The sequence below is a fragment of the Erinaceus europaeus genome, chromosome 15 (assembly GCF_950295315.1).
Source record: "Erinaceus europaeus chromosome 15, mEriEur2.1, whole genome shotgun sequence".
Classification (NCBI taxonomy): domain Eukaryota; kingdom Metazoa; phylum Chordata; class Mammalia; order Eulipotyphla; family Erinaceidae; genus Erinaceus; species Erinaceus europaeus.
In genome coordinates, this window is record NC_080176.1 from 22906239 (window position 1) to 22926397 (window position 20159).

General features: G+C 55.5%; 1 protein-coding gene and 1 long non-coding RNA gene across 2 annotated transcripts in view; one reads left to right on the forward strand and one right to left on the reverse strand.

Annotated features, from left to right (window-relative positions):
* The window catches only part of LOC132533124 (uncharacterized), a 215632-nt gene that overhangs the window by 35372 nt on the left and 160101 nt on the right, over positions 1-20159 (forward strand). The gene's annotated exons all lie outside the window — the stretch shown is intronic.
* On the reverse strand, positions 6383-9603 carry ACTB (actin beta). Its single transcript, XM_007525054.3, has 6 exons — positions 9455-9603; positions 8666-8794; positions 8274-8513; positions 7480-7918; positions 7221-7402; positions 6383-7141 (listed from the first exon to the last, which is right to left on the reverse strand). Exons 2-6 carry the CDS (start codon positions 8786-8788, stop codon positions 6998-7000), a joined length of 1128 nt encoding a protein of 375 aa, XP_007525116.1. The 5' UTR covers positions 8789-8794; positions 9455-9603; the 3' UTR covers positions 6383-6997.

The following is a 20159-nucleotide window of genomic DNA, read 5'->3' on the forward strand; positions in this document are numbered from 1 at the left end:
GTTCAGTCCCCAGTACCACCATTGCCCAAGGCTGAGCAAGGCTCCGGATAAAATAATATTAATAGGGAGTCGGGCTGTAGCGCAGCGGGTTAAGCGCAGGTGGCGCAAAGCACAAGGACCGGCATAAGAATCCCGGTTCGAGCCCCGGCTCCCCACCTGCAGGGGAGTCGCTTCACAGGCGGTGAAGCAGGTCTGCAGGTGTCTATCTTTCTCTCCTCCTCTCTGTCTTCCCCTCCTCTCTCCATTTCTCTCTGTCCTATCCAACAACGACGACAACAACAATAATAATAACTACAACAATAAAACAACAAGGGCAACAAAAGGGAATAAATAAATAAAAATAAAATATTAAAAAATAATTATTATTATTATTATAGGGCTGGGGAGACAGGATATAGTGGTTCTGCAGAAAGACACTGCTGTGTCTGAGAAGAACGAGAGAGAGAGAGAAATTGAGATTAAAATAAGTAAAGAGTTCGGGGCTGGGAGGGGCGGCAGAGCAGTAGGTTAAGCGCGCATAGCTCGAATAGGACAAAGCTCAAGGATCCTGGTTCGAGCCTTGGCTTCCCACCTGCGGGAAGAGAGTGAGGGGTGTCACTTCACAAGTGGTGAAGCAGGTCTGCAAGTATCTTTCTTCTTCCCCTCTCTTCTCAATTTCTCTCTGTCCTGTCCAATTAAAAAAAGGAAAATGATAACCCTGGAGACAAAAAAAAAAAGTTCAGGACTGAGCAGTGGTGCACCTGCAGGGAAAAAGCATCACAAGTGGAAGTGGAAGATCTGTTGCAGGCGCCTCTATCTCCCCCTTCCCTCTCCTTTTCTCTCAGTTTCTATTCAGTAATAATAAATGAAGAAAATATTGGGCGGAGGTAGATAGTATAATGGCTATGCAAAGAGATTCTCATACCCTCAGGCTCCAAAGTCCCAGGTTCAATCCGCTGCACCCCCATAAGCCAGAGCTGGGCAGGACTCTAATAAAGTTAAAAAATGAAGTCCAACAACGACAGAAATAACAATAATAATAACAACAACAACAAGGGCAACAAAAAGGGAAAAATAGCCTCCAGGAGCAGTGGATTCATAGTGTAGGCACCAAGCCCCAGCGATAAACCTGGAGACAAAAATAATTTTTTTTTAATTTGCTATATTTATTCCCCCCTTTTGTTGCCCTTGTTTTTTACATTGTTATAGTTATTATTGTTATTGTTATTGATGTTGTTATTGTTAGATAGGACAGAGAGAAATGGAGAGAGGAGGGAAAGAAAGACAGACACACACCTGCAGACCTACTTCACTGCTTGTGAATCGACTCCCCTGCAGGTGGGGAGCTGGGGGCTCGAACCAAGATCCTGATGTCGGTCCTTGCACTTTATGCTGCGTGTGCTTAATCTGCTTGCACTACCACCCGACTCCCAAATAAAATATTTTTTAAACGGTTGGCTCAAGGAGTTGGGCAGTAGCACAGCGGGTTAAGCACACGTGGCACAAAGCGCAAGGACCGGCATAAGGATCCCAGTTCGAACCCCTGGGTCCCCACCTGCATGGGGAGTCGCTTCACAAGCCGTGAAGCAGGTCTGCAGGTGTCTCTCTCTCCCCCTCTCTGTCTTCCCCTCCTCTCTCCATTTCTCTCTGTCCTATCCAACAACGACATCAATCATAACTACAACAATAAAACAAGGGCAACAAAAGTAAAGAACTAATAAATATATATTTTAAAAAACAAAAACGGTTGGCTCTGGGGCCAGGTGGTGGCACACCTGGTTGAGTGCACATGTTATAATGTGCAAGGATCAGAGTTTGAGGCCCTGGTTCCCACCTGCAGGGGGGAAGCTTTGCAAGTGGTAAAGCAGTGCCGCAGATGTCTCTGTCTTCCTCTCTATCTCCCTCTTCTCTCTTAATTTCTGGCTGTGTCTACTCAATAAATAAATAAAAAGATTTTTTTAAGTGGTTCAGCAAAATCTGGGAGGTGGCACAACAGATAAAGCACTGAATTCTCAATCATGAAGTTCTGAGTTCAGTCCCTGGCATTGCATGTCTTTTTTTTTTTCCCCTTTTGTTGTCCTTGTTTGTTTTTCTTTTCATCATTGTTGTAGTGATTATTGTTGTTATTGATGTAATCGTTGTTAGGACAGAGAGAAATGGAGACAGGAGGGGAAGACAGAGGAGGAGAGAAAGACAGACACCTGAAGACCTGCTTTACCACTTGTGAAGCGACCCCCTGCAGGTGGGTAGCCAGGGTCTGGAACCAGGATCCTTACACCGGTCCTTGTTCTTTGCGCCATGTGAGCTTAACCCGCTGCGCTACTGCCCGACTCCCGAGTGCATGTCTTACAGCAATGCTCTGGTTCTCTTTCTCTCTGCTATTGCTCTCATTAATAAATCTTTAAAAAGGAGCAGGGGCGCTCAGCTTCCCCAGAGACACACCCTACTAGGGAAAGAGAGAGGCAGACTGGGGGTATGGACCGACCAGTCAACGCCCATGTTCAGCGGGGAAGCAATTACAGAAGCCAGACCTTCTACCTTCTGCAACCCTCAATGACCCTGGGTCCATGCTCCCAGAGGGATAGAGAATGGGAAAGCTACCATGGGAGGGGGTGGGTTATGGGGATTGGGTGATGGGAATTGTGTGGAGATGTACCCCTCCTACCTTATGCTTTTGTTCACTAATCCTTTCTTAAATAAAAAATTTAAAAATTAAAAAAAAAGGAGCAGGGGCGACAGGATGGCATATTGGTTCTGCAAAGAATCTTTCATGCCCTAAGGCTCCCACGTCCCAGGTTCAACTCCTGCAGCACCATAAACCAGAGCTGGGCAGCAGGGCTGTGGAGAGAAAAATAATAATCTTTAAAAGAAAAAATAAAAACGTGAAAAGTTGGGGGCAGGGGTAGGGTAGATAGCATAATGGTTATGCACCACCATAAGCTAGAGCTGACCAGGGCTCTGGAAAAAATAAAATAAGTAAAAGTTTGGCCAGCAGTAATGGCTGTGTGACCCAGGTTCGAGCTGGGCCCCATCACACTGAAGGAAACTTTGGTGCTGTGATCTCGCCCTCTCCCGCTCTCTGTCTCTAAAACAGTGTGGGGGGTGGGGGGTGGGGGGTGCTGGAATTGGGGGCCAAAGAGAACTCATGGGTGGGGGCGCCTGTCAGGTTCAAGCCACAACACCACAAGGAGGCGCTATGGCAACAGGAAGAAGTTCCAGTGCTACCTGCCTGTCTCTGTCTGAACAGAAGAGTTTCCTACAGGCCCAGGAGAAGGCACAGTGGATGAAGCCACAAGTTCCTAGCTTCAATCCCTGACGTTGCATGAGCTCTCCTCTCTCTCTGTCTCTCTCCTCTCTCTCTCTACTTAGTCAAATAAATTAAAAGATCTTGGGCCAGCAAAATAGCTGACCTGGACAGTGCACTAATTTGCTGTGTGGGTGTCTGTCTGTCTGTCTGTCTCTCCCAGATTTGAGCCAGACTCCCACTGCATTGAATGGAGTTTAGGTGCTGTGGTGTCTTGCACTCCATCTGCCTGTTGCTATCCAAGAAAAAATAACTTTGAGGGGGCCGGGTGTTGGCACACCTGGTCAAGTCCCTGGTCCCTGCCTGCAAGGGGGAAGCTTCACAAGTGGTGAGGAAGGGATGCAGGCATCTCTCCATCTCTTCTCCTCTGTATCTCCCCCTCCCCTCTCAGTTTCTGTCTCTATCTAAAAATAAATAGAAATGTTAAAACAACTATAATGATAACCTTCAAAGCAGAAGGCAGAGTGGAGCAGGGTGAAAGCATAGTAAAGCCCGGGCCGGGGGCCAGGAGGCCCCCAGAACCAGGGAGCCCGCTGCAGTCCGCTCACAGAGACACCCCATCCCTGCTGGCCTTGCTTCTGCCCACCTGTTGTCCTGTGACCTCACCCTCATTCTGACTTGCAGAAGCCCTGGCTCCAAATAAGGTCACCTTTGGAGGTGCATGGCACTCACTGAGTCTCTGGGGGACGCTAACCCGGTCCTTCCAATCCCATGGCCAGCCTGCCTGCCCACCCAGGTCTCCTCTCCTTCCTGCCTCTCAGTGGGAGGCTTCCTGGGGGCAGGCCCAAGGGCACCTCCAGAGTCCAGGTGTGTAGTTAACAGTGGTCAGTGGTGGTTCAGACCCAACAACTTTTTTTTTTCTTTTTTCTCCAGGGTTATTGCTGGGGCATGAATCCAGTGCTCCTGGAGGCTATTTTTCCCATTCTGTTGCCCTTGCTGTTGTTGCTGGGTAGGACTTAGAAATTGAGATGGGGGGAGTCAGGCGGTAGCACAGCAGGTTAAGCGCAGGCGCACAAAGAACAAGAAGGGGCTTAAGGATTCTGGTGTGAGCCCCCCGGCTCCCCACCTGCAGGGGAGTCGCTTCACAGGTGAAGCAGGTCTGCAGGTGTCTCTTCCCTCCTCTGTCTTCCCCTCCTCTCTCCATTTCTCTGTCCTATCCAACAATTACAACAATCACTACAATAAAAAACAAGGACAACAAAAGGGAATAAATATGTTATATAAATGTATATACAAGAAATTGAGAGGGAAAGACAGACACCTGCAGACATGCTTCCCCGCTGTGAAGGGACTCAAGCTGGTCCTTGTACTTTATACCATGTGCGCTTAACCCTCTGCACTACCGCCTGACTCCGCAGACCCAACAATTTTTTTTTTTTATATTTTATTTATGAGAAAGATAGGAGAGAAAGAACCAGACATCACTCTGGTACATGTGCTGCTGGGGACTGAACTCAGGACCTCATGCTTGAGAGTCCAATGCTTTATCCACTGCGCCACCTCCCAGACCACTAGACCCAACAATCTTAAAGAGGCTTTTGTGGGTCCGAGAGCTCACCAGGTGGGGCACACACCTTGCCGAACACACAGCCCTCGTTTTAGCCCTGGCACCATGTGGAAGATACTGTGGCACCAGAAGCTCTGGTATCTGCATTTCTCTCTGAATGAAAAAACTGCCCAGAGCAGTGAGATCTCACATGACATGATGGGGGACAGTCACTTGTGATCCTTGAGCCTGGATCCCTGGCCCTGAGCTTGGTGTTGGCTGGAGGGCGGGCAGGGTCCAGCAGGAGGGCAGGGCCTGAGGCCTGTGAGGCTCCATTGCCTTTGAAGTAGGTGTGGTGAGTCCAGTTTATCACTGTGGGGCCTGGGCCCATGAATCCAAGCCAGAGACCTTGCAGCCCATCCAGAGATGTCCCACCCACATACACACACCCCAAGGCATTTCAGGATTTAGGCCCTTTACTACTTTTTTAACCAAAGTTTGGGGGGGGGGGTTGTCACAGCAGGACTTAACAGCTGCAGTCCCACCACTCCTGGTGATGCTGGGATCGAACCCAAAGCCACCTGCTCCAACTCTAGCCTGTGTCACCTCCAGTGCCATACTTCCTTTTCTTCATTCTTTTTCTTAGCATTTACTTACTTATTCCCTTTTGTTGCCCGTTATTGTTGTAGTTATTACTGATGTTGTTTGATAGGCCAGAGAAATGGAGAGAGGAGGGGAAGAGGGGCAGAGATAAGACACCTGCAGACGTGCTTCACCGCTGTGAAACTGTGAAACAATTGCCCTGCAGGTGGGGAGCTAGGAGCTCAAACTTATTTATTGGGTACAGAAAAAATTGAGGGGAGAGAGACATCTGCAGCCTTGCTTCACCTCTCCTAAAGCTTTCACCCTGCAGATGGGACCAGAGGCTTGAACCTAGGCCCTTGTGCTTTTAATGTATGTGCACTCAACCAGGTGCGCCGCTGCCTGGCCTCAGGATGCTCTTAAGAGGAGCATCCTTCTGGCACATGGGAAGGCAGGGATGGAACCTGGATCTGAACCTCTCCCCTGCACGGCCTCCTGGGCTGTGGTGATGCTCTTCAAGCTGGTGGTGTTTCTCCTGTGGCGCCAGGGACTGAACCAAGGCCACAGTGCTGAAGCTTAAGTGCTAGTGGGAGGTAATGACACCACAGCACCAGGCCTGGTGGTGCCTTAGGGTGGTAGGGAAGGTGGCAGTCCTGTAGGGAAGCCCCAGGAGCAGTGCTGCAGTCGGCTCCCCCCCGCCAGGGCAGGCCCGGGGCAGCACAGGTGCAGTAAGGCACTTGGGGGGTGAAGCTAGCCCCACAGGTCAGGTGGGCTAGAGACAGGCTGTCAGCTGGGAGCTTTCCAGTCCACACCCCCAAATGGGACTGCATACAGGTGTGGGGCGAGGGTCATCCCTTACGGGCCAGGCCCAGCCTCTTAAGAGCTGGCGACAGGCTGCGTCCTTCCCAGGCCACGTGGGGCCCCAGGGCCCCACTCCCCTACCCCAGCCTCAGAGCTTCAGGACCTGCCCAGGATGAACCACGATGCCCCCCAGCCCCACCCACTCCCACAGCATTCAGGCCACGCCAACATCAAGGTGTGTGCACTTTATTCAACTGGTCAAGTCAGTGTACAGGTTAGCCCTGGCTACCTCGCCACCACCCTCCCCAGGGAGACCAAAGCCTTCACACATCTTCAAGTTGGGGGACAAAAAGGGCTGGATGGCCATCCAAAGTAAAACAAAAAGAACAAGTATTAAGGCGAAGATTTAAAACAATTTTTTTGATTCCGTAATTTACACAGAAGCAGTGCTGTACCGCCCAGTCAGGGGCGGACTGGCGGGCACTGGCCCTGCGGGGACACGTGGGGGCAGGAGGAGGGACTTCCTGTAACTGCATCGCAAGGAGGTTTGGAATGACTATCAAAAAAAAAAAAAAAAAAAAAGAATGTACAATCAGTCCTCGGCCACATCGCAGACTGGGGGGACTGCTCGCTCCTACCACTGTGTCACCTTCAGCGTTCCAGTTTTTAGATCCTGAGTCAAGCGCCAAAACAAAAAGACAATGAAAAAATCATAAAAGAAAATACAAAAAAAAAAAATCATAAAAACAAAGAAAGCCATGCCAATCTCAATCTCGGTAGGGTTTTCTGCGCAAGTTAGGTTTTGTGGAGACAGCGGGCTGGCCGGGCCAGGCCGAGCAGTCCGCTTAGAAGCACTTGCGGTGCACGATGGAAGGGCCGGACTCGTCGTACTCCTGCTTGCTGATCCACATCTGCTGGAAGGTGGACAGCGAGGCCAGGATGGAGCCACCGATCCACACAGAGTACTTGCGCTCAGGGGGCGCGATGATCTGCGGGAGAGGGGGCTGGGTCAGGTGGGGCATGGCCAGGAGGGGGCCCCACCTGGGGGGAGAGGCCCGGCGCACTCACCTTGATCTTCATGGTGCTAGGCGCCAGGGCGGTGATCTCCTTCTGCATGCGATCGGCGATGCCGGGGTACATGGTGGTGCCGCCAGACAGCACGGTGTTGGCATACAGGTCCTTTCTGATGTCCACGTCGCACTTCATGATGGAATTGAAGGTGGTCTCGTGGATGCCGCAGGACTCCATTCCTGGGGGTGGCAGCAGTGGTCAGCACTAGAACCCGGGGCTGCCGCACCCCGGGGCTCGGGGCAGAGTGCCTACTTACCCAGGAAGGAGGGCTGGAAGAGTGCCTCGGGGCAGCGGAAACGCTCGTTGCCAATGGTGATGACCTGGCCGTCGGGCAGCTCGTAGCTCTTCTCCAGGGAGGAGGAGGACGCGGCGGTGGCCATCTCCTGCTCGAAGTCCAGGGCGACGTAGCACAGCTTCTCCTTGATGTCACGCACGATCTCCCGCTCGGCCGTGGTGGTGAAGCTGTAGCCGCGCTCGGTGAGGATCTTCATGAGGTAGTCTGTCAGGTCCCGGCCAGCCAGGTCCAGACGCAGGATGGCGTGGGGCAGGGCGTAGCCCTCGTAGATGGGCACGGTGTGGGTGACGCCGTCCCCGGAGTCCATGACGATGCCGGTGGTGCGGCCAGAGGCGTACAGAGACAGCACCGCCTGGATGGCCACGTACATGGCCGGGGTGTTGAAGGTCTCAAACATGATCTGCCAGGGAGAGAGACGTACCCGGTAAGGATGGGGCGGCCAGGGGGTGGGGGGCAGGGTCGCAGGGAGACATGCAGAGAGTGCAAGGAACACGCCCCCAGCCGGAGGGCCTACTGTGCAGCTACCCAACACACCGCAAGGGCCGCCACACCGGCCGGTTAGTAGCTACCCCACAGCAGAGAACACCCGGTCAGAGTGGCAAACAGAGGCCCAGCGGGGCCAAGCACACAGAACCTGTGGTTCCCAGGAAAGGAGACTCGGGTCAGGAGAGAGGCCTGGAGGTGGCGGGAGAGAGAACCGGTGAGGCAGGGCAGAGGACGCAGGGCCCGGGGTGGGGCACCCCGCCGCCGCTCACCTGCGTCATCTTCTCCCGGTTGGCCTTGGGGTTCAGGGGGGCCTCGGTCAGCAGCACGGGGTGCTCCTCGGGGGCCACGCGCAGCTCGTTGTAGAAGGTGTGGTGCCAGATCTTCTCCATGTCGTCCCAGTTGGTGACGATGCCGTGCTCGATGGGGTACTTGAGGGTCAGGATGCCCCTCTTGCTCTGGGCCTCGTCACCCACATACGAGTCCTTCTGGCCCATGCCCACCATCACGCCCTGCAGGGAGGGGAAGGGGGTCAGCGCGTGGGGGGAGACACGCACCCTGGGGTGCCACCCCACCCCTGCGCTCTGATGGGGAGCCTGCACCTTGCAGCCCCGGGCCCGAGCCCCAGTGGGGAGATTAGCCCCGGGTCCGAGCCCAGCCCCACCTGGTGCCGGGGGCGCCCGACGATGGAGGGGAAGACGGCCCGGGGCGCGTCGTCGCCCGCGAAACCGGCTTTGCACATGCCGGAGCCATTGTCGACCACGAGCGCGGCGATATCGTCATCCATGGCGAGCTGCGGGGAAGAAGCAGGGCGCGGCTCAGAGCGGCTCCGGCCCCAGGTCCCAGCCCCCGCCCAGCCCACTTCCGGCGCGGCTCGTCATCACGGCCGCCAGGGGGCGCCGGGGACAAAGACGGCGGCGGCCGAGCTGCGCGTCTTGACCATAAAAGGCAAAGGTGGGCCGGGGGCGGCCCCGCGGCAGGAAGCCAGGCCCCTGCCCCGCCCGATCCCGCCGACAGCCCCTCGCGCGCCACGGCCACACCCGCGAGGGGCCGGAGTGCGCAGGCGCACGGGGAGCCGCGAAACCCCACCCCTTCCGGCGGCCGCCCCGCCCTCAGCGCGCTCGGGCGTCAAGGCCGCCAGCGCGCGCGCGCGCGCCGAGCCCCGCGCACGCGCAGCAGCAGCCCCTGCCCCCACCCAGCCCGCCGCGCCCACCCTTCTCTCTCCGCCGCTCCGAGAGCGCCGGGAGGCCGCGGCGGCTGGAGAGCCGGCGGCGGGTCTCGGGACGCGGACAAAGGGCGAGTGATACAGAGCTGTGGCCGGTAGGCCCAGCGTGGCTCCGGGACACCCCGGAGCCTTCCGATCCCCGCACCCCCGGAGCCCCCCGCCCGCAGAGTGTGCGCGCCCAGAGGGCACCCCGGGTTGGCGGCCGCAAGAGCCGGACGGCGGCCTTACCTGCGAGCGGAGGGCGGCGGAACGAGTCTGGCGCGGGCGGGCGGGCAGTGGCGGCGCTGCGAGCCCCGCCGGGTTTTATAGGGCGGCGCGGCGGCCGCTCGAGCCATAAAAGGCAACTTTCGGAACGGAGCGCGCCCATTGGCCAGCGCCCGCGCCCGCCCCCCGCCCGCGCCCCGCAGTGAGGGTGCCCCCCCACCCCGAGCCCCCGCCCGGCCGGACCCCCGCACCCCGCTCCCCGCCCGGCGTCCGGGAGCAGGCGCCACCCTGGGGTCCCCACGCCGGTCCTGGGGGGTTGGGGAACATGGCAGCTGCAGCCCCGAATCGCAGAGGCGGGAGGGTAGGGGGACAGCAGTCCCAAGGGGTCACCGTTGAGCTGCCAAGTCACTGCCCAATGCCCCGATGCCCCCCTCACCCCCCCGGGCTGGAAGGGATCCCAGGGTGGGGTCTGGGGGGCGCAGCTTGCTGACCGTGCTTGTGGGCGATGCAGGGCTTCCCGAGGGGTGTGACATGTCAGGCCTGGGGACTCAAGTCATTGAGCTGCCTCCGTCTCCTAATTCGGGGTCCCAGGCCCGGGGTGGGGTGCAGGGACAGCGCAGGCAGGTGCCCAGGGTTGGGCAGGGAGCACCCTCTTCTTCTGTAGGTCGGGGGGGGGGGTCGTGGGGGCTGCACGGGAGATCCTGCTTGCGGGGTCAGGCCTGGTCGCCCCCAGCCCCACAACCCTGCACCCGCCCTGCCTGTCACGTGCAGAGCGGCCTTGCAACCATGTGGAGGCCACTGGGCCCGGGGACTGTCCAGGAGCTGGAGGGGCAGGGCCCTGGTTGTAAGGCCTTGTGCCCACCCTACCCTAGGACTCCCCCCAGCAGACGGCGCAAACCCTGGGCACTCTTAATTTCTGGTTGCAACCTCCCCCCTCTGAGCAACCCCTAGATGGCACCTAGCAGTGATGGGTGGGTGGCAGATGGGTCCCGGGACTATGGGACCCCAGAGGGGTGGCAGGCTCAGCCTCGAGGGGGCACTTCCTTTCTGGGACATGGGGGTTCACAGGCAGGAAACTGGGGAGAGTGTCCCCCCTTCCCCAGTGTGGCTCTGATTCCCCCAGGCCAGGTCTATGGAAACTTCCAGCACCCAGTAGGTGCTTCTGGGGAGGATGTGCTGACCACAGACACAGTCAGTCCTTATATGGAAGAGGAAACTTTAAAGGCTGATCGCCCCCCCTCCAGGCTGTGGCTGTGGCTCAGGGACAGAGGACAGGGGCGGCCAGGTGCCTCACTCAGGTGCGCAGAGCCCAGCTCCTGTCCACTCACCCCACCTGTGACACCCACACTGCCCCCCAGACCCTGTCCCCAAGTGCATCTGGCCAGTGCCTGCTGTTCACAGGGGTGCCTGCCTTTTCAAGGGGTTGGTAGGTGCTGGGCCAGAGAGAGCAGGACTGCAGGGCAGGGAGGCTGGGGGTGGGGGTGGGGGATCCTAGCAGCTAGCTGTGTGGGTGGGACCCAGGCCCAGCCAGGACCCTGCTGGCCCTCTGTACTCTCAGCGGAGGGCTCCAGCACCCTCCGCCAGCAGGATGCTGCTCTCCTATGCACCCTCCAAAGCCCATTCCACAAGGCCCCTACTTGGGTTGCCCTTTCAGCTTCCACACTGCTCACTCCAGACCTCTGTTCAGAGCTGGCATTTGTCACCGGGTTTCCCCACCCAAGACTGGCCCCCTCACTCCCACCCCCGAGGCCCTGACGGTTGAGCAGGCAAGGGGCTTCCGGGGGAACCAGCCGGGGCCCCTCCATGGCTGGGAGAGATGGGAGACATGGGGGGCAGCCTGCAGGAGGGGGGAGGCCAGAGCAGGGAAAGAGGAAGCTGCGGGGAAGGGGCGGGGCGGCAGGGAGGAAGTGAGCCCGGCTGGGAACTTGGCCCGGGAGTCACCGCCCTGGCCTGGCAGCTCAGCCAATGGGGCCGTCACCTGCCTTTTGGGGACATGTTTCTTTCTGTTGCCTCCCTCAGTCCAGCCCACTCCCCACGACCCGTCCTCCGCCTGGGGCTGCACCGCCCGGCGGGGACCCCTGACTCCATTTTCCAGGGGGGGGGCTGGCCACAGCAGGTGGCAATGTGAACAAGGAAGGGACACAACTTCTCCAACCGGGGCAGGGCTGACAGGAGCCCTTCTGCAGGGCCCTGGGCTCTGGCCAGGCTGCAGGCCTCATGAGCCCCTCCCTGAGTGAAGTGTCCCCAGGGACTGACTCCAAAGGGCATTCCAAAGGCTGCATTCCTGGGCCCCACCCCCTCCCCAGCCTCAGGGCAGGGCCACCAGCCTGGGATCCCAATCCTGCCCCACCCTGCCCCCCTCCCATGCCGGACCAGGACTCCTCAGGTCCCTGGAGGAACTGGGCTTGGACTGCCTCAGTCTTCATTTTTCCCCTCACTTCCAGCACTGTCCCCTCCAGGAAGCCTGCCTTGACTTTCTCCCTGGCCACATTAACAGGGAGCTTAGCAACTCTGAGAGGGGACAGGGCACAGAGGAAACTCCAGTCCCCTGCCACTCCAGCACCAGTCAGCTGGGCCCTACTTCAGAGCGGGAATGCCCCCAAGACAGCTCTCCACCCTAAGTGCAAAGAGAACCCCGTTCCCAGCACCCCTGAAGGCAAGAAAGGAGTGGGTCTCCTTGGGAGGGTAGTCAGAGGAGGCAGGTCAGAGGAGGTGGCTAACCAGGTGAAGGGGTTCCAGGAGGAGGGCCTGCCCGCAGGAGTCAGTGATGGGCTGTCAGTGATGGGCTCCCCGTCCCTGCACCCCTGATCTGGTGGGAAGGGTGGGGAGGGGGTGCAAGGGGATTCCTACTCTGAGATACGGGGAGTTCTCAGACTTCTTGGGAGAGTTTTTTTTAAAAAATCCTTAAAAACTACCTTCTCTGTCTCCCATCCGGGAGTTCCCAGCGGGGCTGGTTTGACCTACTGTGAATATTCCAGAAATAGAAGTGCAGGTGCCCTGGGCTTCCCCACACACAGACGCACACCCTGATTCTCACCCTGTGCTCTGTCTGTTCGGAGAGCCAGCTGTCAAGGCCCACAGACCCCAGTGAAGGGAAGAGGTAGGAGGGAGGGGAGCCCCAGCTCAGGCTGGCAGGTCTCCAGGTCTCCCACAGGCTAAGCTCCTGAACCTTTCCCCACCTCACCCTGTTTTCTTTCCAGAACGCCCCGCCCCTCAGCTCCAGCTAGTGCTGTCTGCTGGGACTGAACCTGGGACCTCTCGCTTGCAGGCCCTGTGTGCCACCACCTCATGTCCTGTTTCAGTCTCAGAGAGGAGGTAGAGAGGAGAGACACCACCACACTGTTCCACCAGTCCTAAAGTGTCCCCTCTGCATGGTGCTCCCAGGGTGGTTGCTGGGGGCTCAAACCCAGACCCTCATGCCTGGGGGAGTGTGCATTCTACCAGATGAACCATCTCCTGGCCCCCAGTCTTCTTTTCTTTTCTTTTTATTATTGGATAGAAACAGAAACTGAAAGAGGAAGGGGAGATAGAAAAGGAAAGAGACAGAGAGACACCTGCAGCCATACTCGTGAGGCTTTCCCTGCAGGTGGGGACCAGGGACTTGAACCCGGGTCCTTGTGCACTGGAATGTGTGTGCTTAACCAGGTGCACCACCACCTAGTCCCCCCTTTTTTTTAAAAAAAAGAATTTATTTATTTATTCATGAGAAAGATAGGGGGAGAGAAAGAACCAGCCATCACTCTGGTATATGTGCTGCCAGGAATCGAATTCGGGACCTCATGGCTGAGAATCTAATGCTTTATCCACTGCTCCACCTCCCGGACCACATAGCCCTCCCTTTTTTTTTTTTTTTTTTTAAGATTTATTTATTTATTTTGCTTCCAGGGGTATCGCTGGGGCTCAACACTACAAATCCACTGCTCCTGGAGGCCATCTTCCCCATTTTGTTGCCCTTGTTGTGGTTATTGTTGTTGTTGTTGATGTCGTCATTGTTGGATAGGACAGAGAGAAATGGAGAGAGGAGGGGAAGACAGAGAGGGGGAGAGAAAGACACCTGCAGACCTAGCTCACTGCCTGTGAAGTGACTTCCCTGCAGGTGGGGAGCCGGGGGCTTGAACCGGATAACCGGATTCTTACACCGGCCCTTGCACTTTGTGCCATGTGCGCTCAACCCGCTGCGCCACCGCCCAGCTCCCTCCAGTCTTCTTTTAACACCTTTTTTTTTTTTAATTCATTGGATAGAGATGGAGAGGAATTGAGAGGGGAGATAGGGAGAGAAAGTGAGACACACTTTCAGCCCTGCTTCACCACTCATAAAAAGTGGAGTCGGGAGCTTGAACCTGGGTCCCTGAACACAGTAATGGGGGGTGCTTATGTGGGTGCGCTACCGCCCAGCCCCACCCAGGGAGATAGGCCAGCCAGTGGACAGAGCACAGGGCCATCCCTGGAACGAAGTAAACTAGAGTGATGCCATCTCTCTCTCTAATTTTATCAATGAACCTTTTAATTTAAACAAGGGCAACAAAAGGGAAGAAATATTAAAAAATAAATAAAGATAATAAATTTTTAAAATTTTAAAGAAAGAAAAAGGAAAAAATCTTTAAAAAATAAAATTTACTAATTAATAAAATAAAATCAAAGGTCCACCAGTAGACACTCCATTCCATGCCTTCATAGCCCACATACACATGTCCACCTGGGAGCCTGAGTGCTGAGATAGGAGTGCTAGGTCTTCCTTGCAGCTTCACTGCTCCAGACAGCCTCTGTTAGCTAGAAGGACAGAGGTAGCCGTAGGGGAGATAGCATAATAGTTATGCAAGCAGACTCTCATGCCTGAAGCTCCAAAGCCCCAGGTTCAATCCCCTGCAACACCATAAGCCAGAGCCGAGCAATGCTCTGGTGTTTCTCTTTCTCTCTGCATCTCTCTCAAAAATAAAATTAAAATGAAATAAAATAAAATAAAAAAAGACAGAGGTAGGAAGTCGGGCGGTAGCGCAGCAGGCTAAGCACACGTGGCCCAAAGCACAAGAACTGGCATAAGGATCCCGGTTCGAGCCCCCGGCTCCCCACCGGCAGGGGAGTCGCTTTCACAGGCGGTGAAGCAGGTCTGCAGGTGTCTATCTTTCTCTCCTCCTCTCTGTCTTCCCCTCCTCTCTCCATTTCTCTCTGTCCTATCCAACAACGATGACAACAATAATAACTACAACAATAAAACAACAAGGGCAACAAAGGGGAATAAATAAATATTAAAAAAAAAAAAAAGACAGGGGTAGGACAACTCTCCTGCCTGAGGCTCTGAAGGCCCAAGTTCAAAACCCAGCATCACCATAAGCCAGAGTTGAGCAGGGCTCAGGAGGAAAGAGAGAAAGAGAGAGACCAAGGCTGGGTGGCTGTACATATAGTAGTGTGTGCACAGGGACCCCTATTTGAGCCCCTACTCCCACCTGCAGTGAGCAGTGAAGCAGGTCTCCAAACAAGTGTCTCTCTTCTTTCTCTCCCCCTCCTCTCTCAATTTCTCTTTGTCTTATTGGGAAAAAAAGGCCACCAGTGGATTCGTAGTGCTGGCACAGAGACCCAGCGACTGGAGGCGAGAGAGAGAGAGAGAGAGAGAGAGAGAGAGAGAGAGCGCGCGCAGAGGGTAGATAGCTTAATGTTTATGCAATCAGACTCTCATGCCTGAGGTCCTAGAGTCCCAAATTCAATCCTCAGCACCACCATAAGCCAGAGCTGAGCAGTGCTCTGGTTAAAAAAAAAAGAGAGGGAGTCGGGCTGTAGCGCAGCGGGTTAAGCGCAGGTGGTACAAAGCACAAGGACCGGCAGAAGGATCCCGGTTCGAACCCCGGCTCCCCACCTGCAGGGGAGTCGCTTCACAGGCGGTGAAGCAGGTCTGCAGGTGTCTATCTTTCTCTCCTCCTGTCTTCCCCTCCTCTCTCCATTTCTCTCTGTCCTATCCAACAACGACGACAACAACAATAATAACTACAACAATAAAACAACAAGGGCAACAAAAGGGAATAAATAAAATAAAATAATTAAAAAAAAGAGAAATAAAACAGCAGCACAAGGGTGCAGGTGACTGTTTCTGTCTATCTCTCCCTTCCTCTCAATTTCTGATGGTCTCTATCCAATAAATAACTAAAGGTAATAATTTTTTAATAAAAAATCATTTTAAAGAGAGAGAAACAGTTCTTGGGCCCCCCCAGTGCCGGGGGAGTACCTGGAGCTGGGGTCACGTGGGGCACAGCAGCACACTCCCCCAGTGAGCTATGTCTCCAGCTTTGCGAGTGGTGAAGCAGTGCTGCAGGTGTGTCTCTCTCCCTCTGTCTCTCTCTCTATCACCTTCTTCCCTCTTTATTTCTGACTGTCTATCAAATAAAGATTAAGCAAAAACAAAAAAAAGGGGTCGGGTGGTGGCACAGCTGGTTGAGCGCACATGTTATAATGCACAAGTACCCAGGTTCGAGTCCGTGGTCCCCACCTGCAGGGGAAAAGCTTTGCGAGTGATGAAGCAGGGCCACAGGTCTCTCTCTCTCTCCCTATCACCCCCTCTTCTCTGGATTTCTGGATTTCTCTACCCAATAATAAAATAAAGATTAAAAAAAAAAAGGTTTATTGTGAGAACCACAGAGGGGGAGGCGGAGCCCTGGCAGCTTGGGGTCTGTAGGGTGGCACTGAGGGTGGGTGGGACCCAGGCAGCTCAAGACTCCCAGCTCAGACACAGTGGCCGCCAGCCACCCCCAGCCCTGGCCGATGGCTGCCTGGGGGTGGTGGCACATTTTCTCTTTGTGGGGACAAGTCCTGGCGGCTCTCAGCACAGGGAGGGGACCCATCTAGGGTCACCTGGAGGCCATGGTGGAGCTGGGGCTCTGGCTCATGGGCAGGGAGGGCCTCAGACACAGTCCTGCCCAGGGTCCTGGGGAAGGACACACAGACGCACCCAAGGTGAGCAGCAAGGGGGCCTGGATGACATCAGGGTTTTGTACCTTCCGGCCTGGTGGCCTGTTCAGGCCACTTCCCTGCCTGCCAGGGAGCCCCCTGAGGCCTGAGGAAGTGAAAAGTGAAAGAGGAAGGAGGCAGTTGGGGGGGGGCTCCCTGGTGCCCCCCCCCCAACCCAGCACAGGGCGCCACCTCCTTGATTCTCAAGCTGTCAGACTGAGGTGAGGCAGGGAACAGGGTTCTGGTCCTGCAGATCCTAAGGCTGGATGATCTGCCCAGAATATTAGAACTTTCTGGAACCTCGTTGGAGGGGCGTGGCTCCAAGGCAGAGCTTGGGGGCTGTGTCTCTGCCTTGCTGGTCCCTGGCCTAGATGCAGGGCCCTGACCTAGGCCAGCTGTGGGCAGCAGGGGTGGGGGGGGCTCCAGAGGAGACACTTCCTGAAGGAGATTTGACCCTCCTCTGCCCTTCTCTACCTGCCCCTCCCCCTCCCTCTCTCCTCCTCTCAGCCTTCCCTCCTCCTCCACTCTTACCACCTCTTCACGTGTCCCTCTCCTCCCCACCTTTTTTCTTTCTTTTTTTTTTTTTTTTTCCAGAACACTGTTCAGTTCTGGCTTATGGTGGTGCAGGGGATTGAACCTGGGACGCTGGAGTCTCAGGCATGAGAGTCTGTTTGCGTAACCATTATACTATCTACCCTCTACCCAACCCACTTCTTCTTTTTAATTTTTTTTAAAGTTATCTATATTTATTTTTAAATATTTATTTATTTATTCCCTTTTGTTGCCCTTGTTATTGCTGTCTTTGTTGTTGGATAGGACAGAGAGAAATGGAGAGAGGAGGGGAAGACAAAGAAGGGGAGAGAAAGACAGACACCTGCAGACCTGCTTCACCGCCTGTGAAGCGACTCCACTGCAGGTGGGGAGCCGGGAGGCTCGAACCAGGATCCTTACGCCGGTCCTTGCGCTTTGCGCCACCTGTGTTTAAGCCGCTGTGCTACTGCCCAACTCCCTATCTTTATTTATTTATTGGATAGAGACAGCCAGAAATCAAAAGGGAACGGGGTGATAGAGACAGAGAGACACCTGCAGCCATGCTTCACCACTCCTTTGCAAAGCTTTCCCCCTCTAGGTGGGGACCAGGGGTTTGAACCCGGGTGCATGTGCTTTCTAATATGTGTGCTTAACCAGGTGCACCACCACCTGGCCCCTCTCCTTTCCCCCTCCTTGCCCATAAATCTCAGAAGCCTCAGCCTCTCAGAGGGAACCTGGCCTCCCTCCCTGTGTCTGCCAGGCCCAGTGCTAGAGCCAGCTGCCAGGACTCCTTGGGGTCCAGCACACAGTCCCATAGGTACCACTCAGCTCCATGGGAGCCCACAGGAGACCCCAGTCCCTGGGCTCATGTTAGGGGGTTGCCCCAGGCCACTGTCCCAACTCCCTCCTGGGCCCCTGGGCAGCCATCTGGGGGGCTCTCACGGTGGGCCTGAGACCCCGTGTCCTCTCAGGGATGCCTGGGTGGGGAGCCTGGAACCTGGAATGGGGCTCCCCAGAAAGAAGGCGCACCACCACCAGTGGCGAGGCCTGTCTGTCCATCCCCCTTCCATGGGCTGCAGTGAGATGGGATTGCTCTGTCTTTGTCTCTGGGGACAGGGGAGTGACACCACCTCTGAGGCCCTGCAGGGGGTTTGGGGGGCACCTCCCACTGGGCCTCTTGGGTCACCAACAGCCCAGAAGCTTCCCCCCCCCCAACCCCCAAGGGTGACACAGGCCTAGAGGTAGTTGGAGGCCTGGGAGGTGGACCAGCCTTGTGTGGGGTGCTGGGGAGCAGCCCTGTGGGGGTTCCCTGTTGGGGGACTGGCCTGTGTGTGGGGGACAAGGACCAAACCCCCGCCGGACCCTGGCTTCCAGGGGAGGGTGTCCTGTGGGCCAGACCCCTCCTCAGTCTTGCCCAGTGACCTTGACTCCAGCTTCCTCAAAGGGCCAGACTGGGGGTGGTAGGAGCCCAAGGGCAGTCAGTGGGGGTTGTGAGGGCAGTGTCCCGTGAGGACACAGGGGAGCCCTGTGTGTGGGTGTGGCCCTGGGGGTGGACAGGAGGCAAGCCAGGGCTGGACAGGCCGGCAGGGCAGGTGACCTTGGGCCTGGCTCTTCTTGTCCCTGTGGCAAGAAGGCCTCACCTCCTCCGAGTGGGCAGGACAGTGGGGACAGCAGGGACCAGGGTCAGTGCTCAAGGTCCTGGAGCCACCTCCCCGGACCTGGGAGGACAGCTCTAGGGAGAAACGTGGCCGTGTGTCTGTCTGTGTGTGTGTCCCTGGGAGCCTCACTACATATGACCCCACCACCCCTGGGCCCATTTTTTTCCACATTCTTTTCATTTCAGATGGGGGCCGGATACCACAGCACCCTCCCCCATCTCTGGAGCTTGTCCTGGTGCTGTGGGGAACCCGTATGGTGTCAGGCCTCCAGCCCAAGGCCTCACACACAGCTTGTTCACTGAACCAACTCCTGGATCCCCAGCTGGGGACTTGAATTCTTTTCTGTTTGTTTGTCTTGTCTCTATTGAATTTTTTTAAAAACCTATTTACTTATTATTTGACAGAGACAGAGAGAAATTGAGCAGGGAGGGGGAGATAGGGGAAAGAGACAGAGAGACACCTGCAGCCCTGTTTCACCACTTGTGAGCTTGCCCCCTATGGTTGGGGATCAGGGGCTTGAACCAAGGTCCTTGTGCACCTGATTGAGCGCTCACATTACAGTGCACAAGGACCCACCTGTAGGCCTGCAGGTATCTCTCTGTCTCCTTCCCTCTCAGCTCAATCTCCTCCTCCCTTCTCAATTTCTGCCTCTATCCAATAGTAAATAAATAAAAATACTAAAAAAAAAAAAAAAAAAAAAAGGGAGTCAGGCAGTAGCACAGCAGGTTAAGTGCACGTGGCAGAAAGTGCAAGGACCAGCATAAGGATCCAGTTGGAGCCCTCGGCTCCCCACCTGCAGGGGAGTCGCTTCACAGGCGGTGAAGCAGGTCTGTAGGTGTCTATCTTTCTCTCCCCCTCTCTGTCTTCCCCTCCTCTCTCCATTTCTCTCTGTCCTATCCAACAACAAAGGACATCAACAACAACAATAACTACAACAAGGGCAGCAAAAGGGGGAATAAATGGCTTCCAGGAGCAGTGGTGTAGGCATTGAGCCCCAGCAATAACCCTGGAAGCAAAAAAAAAAAAAAAACTAACTAAAAAAAAAAAAGAAAAATTGTGAGGCTGGGTGGTGGCACACCTGGTTGAGCAGACGTGTTAGGGTGTTCAAGGACCAAAGTTCAAAATCCCGGTTATAAATAAATAATAAAAATATTTATTTATAAATAGTTATAAATATTATAAATAATAAAAAAACTCAAAGAAATTATTAAAAAGAGAGAGAAAAATCGTTTAAAAAAAGAAGCAAGAACTGTGAGTATGTGATGCTGTGGTGAGCCAACTGGATCCTTATGCTGTTTGGGACCCAGGGTGCCAAGGATTAGCAGGAATGGATACCCAGGCCCGAAGTTCTTGGGGGGGGGGTTGGACACCCTCAGATCTGGTTTTTGGGCCACAGAGAAACTGGGAAATTGAACTCTGTCCCCTGCCCCCCAAGTTGGCCAGGCTCCCCTTCCCCTCCCAGTGGCAACTGCAGGGGTGAGAGCAGTGCCCCGATGTGGGAGGTCTCCTGGTGGCCACTTTCATGGGGGGTCCAGGGGACACCCCACATGGGGGGTTTGGGGGAACAGGAGGGTGTGGGGGCAAAGAGGCATGTGTCTGTAGGC